This window comes from Phaethon aethereus (assembly GCF_964289735.1).
Source record: "Phaethon aethereus genome assembly, chromosome: 20".
In the NCBI taxonomy this organism is placed as follows: Eukaryota; Metazoa; Chordata; class Aves; order Phaethontiformes; family Phaethontidae; genus Phaethon; species Phaethon aethereus.
Window position 1 is genome coordinate 9,477,785 of NC_138596.1, and position 9,940 is coordinate 9,487,724.

Sequence of the window (9,940 nt, forward strand, 5' to 3'; positions counted from 1 at the left end):
AATACTGCTTTTGGGGAAGGGTGCAATGGGGATTAAGTGCAGCAGGAATGCCACTTTCTGGACAAAATTTACTAATAGATTTTACACGCAGAGAGGTGGGTGAAGAACTACTTGCCTGAAACTCTGAGGAGAGGATTTGGCATCGTTATTGGGTTCCTTTTCCTAATAGCAGAAGAAAACTAATTTGTCAGTGGAGCTGGTTGCCATGGGTATGCAGGATGATAGAGAAGGAGCTGGGGTGGCAGCCTGGAGCCTCGTTACCCCATTCCAGCCTTTGCCCTCCACCAGAGGCTCCCATGCAGGCAAACCTGCACGCACCAGTGCCTTGACCTGCTTTGCAGTGTTCATACTGAATTGAGGATTACTCTGAGGAGCTGAGGAACTTGCCACCCTTCAAACACAGAAACCTTACAAATGCTCAACCTTACCACAGATTAATTACTTGCAAAGCCAACTCCCCTGCGGGAAGCGAGCTACGCTGGCTCTGTGCTAGATTTAGAGCACTGTTGACACCAAAACATTTCCACCATAAATAATAGTGAGAGGTAATGATGATCCTATAGAACTAGTAGAAGGAAATACTGATATCTCTCCTCCAAAGGCCTCATAAATTTGCAGCCGTGACACCACCACTGCCTTCACAGGCTGTATATAGTCAGATACTTTTTTTTTTCTCTGTGACTATACTTCACATACACACTCCACGAAGCAATTGTTGGCAAGAGCACCGGCATATGGTCTATCAGCAGGAATATGACTGTGCTGGGAACAGCGCAAGCTTGGGGTAGTTGACAAACTCTTCCTCTCTACCTGTATGCTATAACCAAGAATTTTAAAGGAAGGACTGTAGAGACCTGTCTTGAAACCTGCTGAAAGCTTGCTAGGAAATTTTAATTAATTAAATTAATCTGGCATTAGTCTTTAACCTCTGCAGTGCAAGCCCAGCTTAGTTTCAGGAGAATTAAACTGAGAGGTTGGCTTACCCCTGCTCTGAGCATTGTGGGCAGTAACACACAGAGCACATACGGTAACTGATCAGGATTGTTCATGTTATAGCCCTTTTCCTTTAAGCTATTTTTGGCCTTAGATGCTTCCAAAGCCCAACGCATGACGGGGATGGCCTGTGCTGCCAGTTCAGCCTGCGGGCAGGAGCAGCTGGGTGGGAGCCTCACACAAGCCACCGCATCACTGCATGGGGTCAGGCACTTAAAAAAGGAATGAAATAATTGCCAGGATTCTCTGCTGTGGAAAAGACAGCTTATCTGCTTCCTAAGTTACAGCTGGATCTGATGGCGGATGACTCAGACACTAAAGGAGAGAGACTTTTGAATAGGGAAATCTACCTCTTTCCTCCTTTTTAAATCACAAGCAAGCTGGTACTTAAAAGGTTGCTGTTTGGCTATTGATGTACTGGTGTGATTCACGTAAAAGCTATTTATTTACATCGGAGACGTTCATCAAAAGAAGATGTGACAAGTACAGCATGAATGATTCATTCTCGTCTCTCTGCACTGCTTTCCTGTTCATCAAGAAACAGTTAGATGCATCCAGCTGGGCTCCGCTTCCTTATCGCTTTCCTGTGCCATCTTCTTCCCCCAAGCCCGTTCAGCCCGGCTCCTGGTGTCCCAGCTCCGCAGCACGCTCTTGCTGACTGTATCGATGATCCTGCTGGACGGTGGAAGTCATGATGGTTGGTTTTCCATGAAGGAGAAGGGGCTGCAGCTATGCTGAACTCCCTCTGCAGGGTGTATTTGTATCCCCCCTCTGCAGGGGGAGACGATGGAGAAAAAGGCCTTTGACCCTTGGACTTTACTCCAAGATTGCAGGTTCTAAACTCCAGGGCCATGATTCCCCCGTTAGGAATATTTGGTGTTTGAAATCTTCTTCCAGAGCAAGGTCTTGAGGTTGTTCAGCACGAGGGAGTGGTGCACTTCCATCTGGCTGGCCAGGCCACTGAGGGTCATGCAAGTTCGGAGCTGCTTCTGCATCTCTTCTTTCAGCTCCGGCGGTGCTCCGTACAGCAGGTAGTCCTGCAGCAACCCGCAGACCTTCGCCAGGTTGGGCTGCACCACGTCACTTTTGCATTGCTTCATGAGTTTGTCGCACGTCGCCATACAGTCCTTCCCGTAGGTGCAGTCCACATTCTGCTCACAGTGACGTCCCTTGAGGAAACCTTTGATTGTCATCTCCGTTGCCACCTTCCTCAGGTTGACCATTTTGAAGTCATACTTGTCGTTGTAGCCCACGTTCTTAAAGCTGGTCTCGCAGATGTAGAAGTTCCCATAGGTCCCGTGGAATATCTCCTCCACGAACTCCAGAAGGCCGATGGCAATCTTTGCCCTCCGGGGCCACGCTGGTGCAAACCACTGGTGGATGATTTGGTGGACGACCGAAGGCAGAAGCGACTGAAGGAAGGGGGGGACATCCACTCCGTAGAGGGAGGTGTGGGGGATCTTCTCAGTGACGTAGAGGTCCCCGCAGTGCCCCAGCAGTTTGGAAGTGTGCTCTTTCTCGTGCAAGGAGAGCATGAGAAGAAACTCATTGAGCTGAAGTAGCGCCCAGATGGATTTGGCCTCTGCTAAAGACACTTTCTCATCCCGGTTCACATCTGCCATGGCAATGATCCGGCTCACCAAGGCTGCAAGAGAAGGCTGGTCTCCCAGGTTGGACTGTGAACAGAACAACAAGTGGCATCAGACCTTTGCAGCTCTCCGTGTCCAGGCTTCAGATCGCAAAACTGAACTGGGGAAGCAAAGAACTGAGCTTTGGAGAGGAGGAAACAGCCACCGTGCGCAAGCAAATTTGGTGCCATGCCATAGCGTACGGTTGGATGGATTGAGCTCCAGCAGAGTTTTACCAGCCTCAGGACTGCTCTGGACCTGGGTGGGAGCAAGCTTTGGAGAGCAAAGGCTGGCGGCACTGCTGTCCCACCACTGCGGCAGAAGCCCTGCGCAGGGGTAGCTGCTGCAGCCGTGCCGGCACTGCCGGGGCCGCCCATGGGCTTGTGAATAAGCTCTGCCCAGCACAGATGCCACCCGCAGCCATGGCACAGCGGCCTCCAGGGTTGCTGCTACTAAAATCTTGCAAGTAAGAATTCCTGTGTGAGAAGGGAGGTTTTTCTTGGCTAATCCAGTACTTGCTCTGCAGTATGTGGTAAGGAGCCCTGCCCGGCGCCCAGCAGCTGATGGGGGAGCACGGGCCGGAGGAGCTCTCATTTCAGGGGAAGGAAAGATGCGTTTAGTCTTTCTGAATCACAAGTGACATCCCAGGCCCACAAGATCCCTGAGGCAACCTCTGCACTGACCTTTAGGAAGTTCAGAAGCATTTCTTTGAACTCGTCCATCGATGTGCCTCGTGTCGGTTTGTCAAAGAGGACCACGTCCCTCCTGGGCACAGAGTCTGGGTGGCTGTCTGCCTTCAAGGCTTCTTCGATCCCACATTTGATGATCACCTCCCTCTCCCTCCAGAGCCCACTGTAAACCTACAGCAAAGGAGAGGGGACATGGTGGAGACAAGAGGAAAACACTGGCAAGTGCAGAGAACTGGTTTCTGGTTCCATTCAGGACAGGTACCAGGAATGGGGTGAGGAGCAGATATGCGGGTGGGTGGAGAAGGACATTTCCCGGGTTTGATGTTTCCACCCATCCCCTGCCATGCGGCGGTCTCCCCGGGGGGCAGAGACCTACCTGCTGGGTTGGAGAGGAGGAGAGGCAGTGCTGGAAGAGGAGGCTGCGCTCCTCACACAGATCTTTGCACGTGGAGCCAGAAATTATTCCTTTCTTGTACTGGTCACACTGGGGAGGGGAAGGCAGAGAGAGGAGCTCAGCAGGGGCAGCTCCCCATTCACCCAAAGAAGTCCAACGGGTCTGGGCTCAGCCCCACAGCTGGTGATCTGGGGCCCCCCAAGCACACGAGCTGGGGGCGTGCGAGCCCCCCGGCCTCCCATGCTGCCGCCAGCCCTGCGCCCATCACCTGCAGTGCCCAAGGCCCTCACCCCCTGCTCCTGCAGCAGGGCTGGGGCCGGCACTTTGGGTTTTCAATTTACAGCGTCATCAATGCCATCGTGTCCCCGGTGAGCCCATCTCCTCCGAGTTCACGTGAGTCTCTTATACAAGAGGAAAAACACCCCTTAAAAGAGGCACATCTGATTGCAAAGCCACGCAGGCTGTTTGGAGGCAAGAACACTACCTCCAATGGCCAAGAATTTCTTTTTTTCCTGGGATTTTGAGGTTCTCGAGCACAAAGGGGCTGCTCAGGGTCAGCACCCCAACATCACTTTGGCCTTGCATTTGGCAGCCTGCGAGGTGCTACCAGCCACGGGGGACCCCGGCCGTGCCAGCACGGTGTGCAGGTGGCTTCAGGCGATGTCTGCACCTTGGCAGCCATTTCGGCCAGTGGCCACTGTGGCCAGTTCAGGGTGTCTGCGAGGGAGGGGAGCACCTTGTGCTCAGACTTTCATCAGGGAAAGGTAACGCCAGTTGCTCAGAGTCCAGCCCCTTCCAGCACCCCCAAACTTCCCACTCTCTGTCTTCCAAAGAAATCCCAGCCCAAAATCTTCTCCGCTCCAAGACGCCAAGATTTCTACTGGCCAGAGAGCACAGACTTTAATGGGGGAGACACAGGGAGAGGAGTGTGTAGACACACCGGGGGCTGAGCTCCGGCTCAACGGGCAGAGCTCCTGCCTGCAGGCAGGGCCCTTTGGGGTGGCTCGGTGCCTTGGGCAAGGTGGGGCTGGGCTGGCAGGGACCCCCGTGCCGCTGGAGGGACTGCAGGGGATTTGCTCCTGGGTGTTCCTGCTGCAAACCCAGACGGTTAGGGGAGCTTCCAGGGCTGGAGGAGAGGCCAGTGTGGCGCTGGGTGAGGATGAACGGGCTCAGGCTGTTCAGCAGAGCAGCAGCCCCTGCTGTGAAATGGGCTGGCCCCGGGCCAGGCAGTGGTGGGGTCGAGGCAGACGGTGGCTCTGATCCGCACGCAGGGGCTGGGTCGGGAGCTGGAGGCATCCCCGGGCAGGAGAGGCGGCAGCTCTGCAGCTTCACAGCGAGGGCACAACAGCCTGAGTGCTGGAAAAGAGAGCTGCGGAAATTCACTGCCTCTTTTCCCTCATTTTTTTCCCTGACGTGGGTGGGAATTAACCCTTAGACCTGCTCAGAGGGGACACGGCCAGACACGGCATCTTAAACCCCGAGCTCAGAGCAGGAATTAGCGCCTGAGACCCTGTGGTCAGAGTCATGCAGAAAATCAAATTAAATGATCGTCGCTGTTGTTATGGCAATTCCTGCCTCCCTTCTCTGCTGAAGGATTGATGAACGAGGCGTTTTCAGCCAGAGCCTGGTGTTCCCCTCCTCGCCTGGGCTGGGCAGGTGACCTGCTCCGCTGCCATGGGGCACACACAGCGGTCCCGGGGGGGCCTCGCTTGGCTGCCAGCCCTAGGGATGCTGTGGGGAGCAGGCTGCACCCCACTGCAAACCCCAGGCAGGGGCAAAACACAGCAAGCCAAGCTGCCACGAGGGGTCTGCTCTTTGTGCAGGCTGGTGCTGTCTTTAGGGCATACCAGCAGTTACAGAGACGTACCCACGGACTGGCTGCTCCCCTTTTTCCTCAGCCTCTGGGGAGCTCGGAGGGCTGGCGCGATGCTCTCCCTGCCCGCAGATCCTGTTCTGACACTGCAACTTCATCTCCACAGACATTAATCTGTCCACGTCTGCCTGGCCTGCCCTGGCCCGCTTCCCTCTGACATCTCATTAAATCGTTTCGCCGTCACCCTCGCAGGATAAGATCACCTCTCCCGCTCCGAGCTCCGCGTGACGCCGGGGACGGTGCCGGGGAAGCAGCTGCCAGGAGGGCTCTCTCGGCTCAGCTCTTGCGCAGGATGCTGCCCCGGCGCTGCCCGCCTGGCTGCAAAGCACCGCACAGGGCTTGGGGGGCTGGAAATGGGGCTCCCGCAGCCCCGCTCACCCCGGCACCCCGAACCGGGACCAGCGTGGCCGCAGGGGCTGCTGGCCGCCACTCACGATTATCATCCGGCAGACGTGGCCACGGCAAAGCTCGGAGTAGGACGCGTAATGCATGTATGCCACCCAGCTGCCCACGAAGATGCCCAGCCACACCACCAGCAGGTATTTCACCTTGATGCCCGGCAGGCGACTCTGGAAGGAAAAGAAAACGCTGGTGAAGGCCGGGGCCCTGCACGGGTCGGCAGAGCCTGGACAAGGATGACTTCTTCTATAGAAACCAACCTGAGCATTGGTGAAACCTTCAGCCTTTTTTCTATATATTCACCAGCCTATTACGCAACTCCTGCTGCAAGTAGGTCACTTAAAATTCCCTAAAAGCAGGGAGATTACAGCTCTGGGCTGCCAGGAGCCAGCTGCCGTGCATCCCCGTGCCCGGGAGCCGTGGCCACGTATGCCCGCTCTCCTGCCAGCACAAGGGCAGAGCCCGCTGCCCTCTGCAACCCCGGGGTTTGCCATCAGTGCTGCGAGAGGCTCTGCTCCTGCCCGGGGAGACCCTTCTCACCAGACCCCCCTTTCAAAGCCCCATGGGCATGGAGGGCTGCCGCTACCGGCTCCCACGTGGGAGCAGGCGAGTAATGAACCTGGAAGCACATGGATAATACTCCATGCAAACGTCTCGGAGGCTTGCAGCGTGATTTTCTTTTCCTGGCTTCATTTCTTCCCCTCTGACCCTGTAACAGCAGTGCTGCTGCCATCTGGCCTCTCCGCAATATAGGTTGTTTACCTGACCCGTATAACACAGCGCAGATCCCCAGCGGTTCCGAAGGGCAGGGAATTAATCCTTGCATCAAACACCCCGTTCCCTCTGGTTTCTGTAGATAAATTCCTCCTTCACACCAGGCCAAGAGAGCCCTTGGCCAGTGGCCACCTCCAAACTCTCCTCTCTCCTTGCACCACATCAGCCTGTGAGACCACGACCTGCTGCTGGGGTAGGGCTGGATCCAAGCGGATGCGGCAACATTACAGCCCGCCAGGGATCCTCACTTGGGTCTTGTATCCCCAAACCGCTCCCACTCCCCAAATACCTCCTGCCTGGCCCCTTGCTGAGCGCTGTAAGGGCTCTGCCCCGCGGCAGCAACCGGAGGCGGTGGAGCTTCCTGCCGCAGCGGCTGCAGCCAGCGGCTCGGCTCGCCCCGGCCCTGACGAATGGGCTTCACAGGAATCAGCAGGCGAGGGTGAAAGCGGGCAGGTCTGCCTCAAGGTCGCGACATCTTGCATGCTAATTGGAAATGCCGAAGTGCGAAGCGGGCCACGATGCCCGGTTTGCCTGTCAAGCAATGGCACCACTCGTCAACGCCTGTTAAACAGAACCCGACCACCAGCCACACACCACTGCAGCCAGGGAGAGCCAGCCCCAGCAGCCCCCCAAAAACCAACCAGTGGTGGGTCCGTGACCCATCAGGCCCTCAGCAAAGGGGCCCTTTCCATGGATTTCCCACTAGAGACACATCTTGGGATGACAAAGCCCTGGAATGGCCAAAATATCCCTTTTTGCTTATTCAGACCTAGAAACCATCACGTTCCTAGGGCAGAAGGTGGGTCAGGACTGCGACCTGAGCACGGCATGGGGAGTGCTGGCTTCATCGTCCCCTAATGGTGGAAAGAAACATGGAGGTGGGGGATACATTGCCATGAGAGGTTGCACTGGTGATATTTTGGATTCCTTGCTGGTGCTAAGGTTTCCTCCAGGGGCTCAGTCTCAAGGCATAGGGGCTTCCCTACCCGCTGCCTTCATCCTGAACCAAAGAGTGTTACCTTCTGCTTGTCCGAGTTGCTGTTTAGTTTTAGGGCAACTCTGGGGGACCTGGAAGTGACTTTCGGCCAGAGCTGACTTCAAAGGCAAAATGGATGCAGCATCACAAAATCCTGGTCCATCCCCACTGCTCCCCTGCAGTGCCCTGGGAACATGGGGGGTTGTTTCATGGCGGTGGGGACTGTGCCTGGGCTAGCAGGCTGTGGGGAGCGGCTTGGTGTGGCTGTGACTACCCTCCCATGGGGTATCTGCGCAGGCTATCACAGGGCAAGGGCTACCCCCAGCTCCCACCCACCCTCACTCTGCACCCAGCTTTGCCCTTGCTGTCAGACCCAGACCCCAGCCCCTGCCCACCACTGCGGCCCCACGCAACAGCTCCTCAGGCTTTTTCCTCTTGGAAGAAGACAGTCCACAGGGGTGGCTCAGCAGCCGAAGGCCCATCTCTCCTGGGAGCGGAGCTGCAGCACCCATCCTGCTCTTGGCTGTCCTGGGGGCCCACAGAGCCACCCCTCCAAAGGCTCCTCTCGGCCGTGCAGCCCTTCCCGCACGTGGTGAGCCCAGCTCTGCCCCAGCTCTGCATCCACCTCCTGCCAGCATCCTCTGCCCACCAGACTCCCCCCTTCTCCCCTCCAGCGGGACAACCTCTCTGGTCCAGGACCTTCACCAGAGTCGGGGTTTCTCATCCCACGGCTGCAAAGCAAACACCCAGGCCAGCAACCGTCACCGCCGGGTCCCCAGAGCGCCAAGGCGGGTCCCCAGCGCCCCCCCCCCGCCGCACCGCAGGGATGGGAAGGGGGGAAAGGAGCAGAACAGAAAAGGAGGAGAGGGAAGGAGCCGTCCCCGCCCGGCGCTGCTGCATCGGCTGCTCCGTTGCGCGGTGCGGGCTGACGGACGGGCTGCGCGGGCGCCCCGCGGCCCTGCGGCTCCCCCGGCACCGCGCAGCGCAGCGCGGGTTGTGCAACGCCCGCGGCCCCCGCTCCCGGGCCAGGTCCCCCCGGTGCCGGTCCCCGACCCCCCGCCCCCCCGCAGCGGCCGGCGGGGGCACAGCGGCGGAGCGTCCCTTTGTGCACGGCCGGTGCCGGGATGCGGAGACGGGCATCACAGACCGACCCCCCTCTCCCCGGCCCGGCCCATCCCGCCGCATCGCCCCCGGTACCTGCAGGCCCTTGGAGAAGGGGCAGAACAGCACCAGATGCACCAGCCGCCGGATCCTCCGCATGCTGCGGGCGCCCCGCGGCCGCGGGCCTCAGGCTCCGGGGGGCATGGCCGGGGCGGCCGCGGCCCCCGCCTCGCCGCCGGGGGCCGGACGGGGGGGCCGAACCGCCCGCTCGCACCGCCGCAGCGCGCCCGGCTCGGCTCGGCTCCTCTCCGCTGGGCTCGGCTCCGCTCGGCGCGGCGCGGGGCGGGGCACGCAGCTCCGCCGCAGCTCGGGGAGGCGGGGGGCTGCCGCCTGGTTCGGCTCGGAACGGCCCCGCGGCATCAGCCCCGACCCCACCGGCTCCGGGGTCCCGCGGGAGTCCCACCCGCGCCGGGTCAGCCCAACCCCAGAGCCCTCCATCTGGGGGAGCCTACCCGGGGGTCCCACGACGGGTCCCCCAGCCCCAGTCAGGGCGTTCCTGGAGGTGCTGCTGCCCCGCGCCCCCACCACTCACAGCAGCTCCGCTTTTATTTAAAGCTGTTTCGGGTGGCAGCCTGGAAGAGCCCCCCCCGGTCTGCAGCGGGGAACCTGCACCCCCCGGGCTGAGACCGGCTATCGCCCCGCTCCCTCGCCTCCTCCCTGCCTCCCTGCTCCATCTTAAAGCCGGGCAGCAGCGGCTGCCCTCCCTGCTTGCATGGCGTCTGGGCAAGGAAAGCTGAAGGCAAGACAGGGGCTGCTTTGTGTCAGGCAGCGAGCAGGCAGCCCGGGGACAGCCTCTCATCCGGGGGGTTGCAGTATGCACAGGCAAGCTAGAGCAAGGGGGAGAGAGAGACAAAAATAGAATGGAAAATGGTCTGGGAGGGTCAGTCACAAGGCCATTGTTAAGATGATTCCTCACTCGCTATTAGTCTTCAGATTATCTATTTGTCCCCTTGTCGTAGTTCAGATCGCTTCCTTCCATTTGAATTTGGATCAAAACGACCGTTGAAAACAAGCTAGTTGCTTCAGACCCGGTAGTTCCTCCTTGGTGTCAAG

At 58.5% G+C, this 9,940-nt stretch overlaps 1 protein-coding gene across 1 annotated transcript; it reads right to left on the bottom strand.

Moving 5' to 3' along the window:
• Window positions 1-1,856: 1,856 nt before the first annotated feature.
• DIPK1B (divergent protein kinase domain 1B) lies at window positions 1,857-8,986 on the bottom strand (the record flags this gene model as incomplete). Its single annotated transcript, XM_082009200.1, has 5 exons — window positions 1,857-2,669; window positions 3,305-3,481; window positions 3,687-3,794; window positions 6,012-6,146; window positions 8,924-8,986. The coding sequence occupies 5 exons, from the start codon at window positions 8,984-8,986 to the stop codon at window positions 1,857-1,859; spliced, it is 1,296 nt and encodes a 431-aa protein (XP_081865326.1).
• Between the last annotated feature and the right edge of the window lie 954 nt (window positions 8,987-9,940).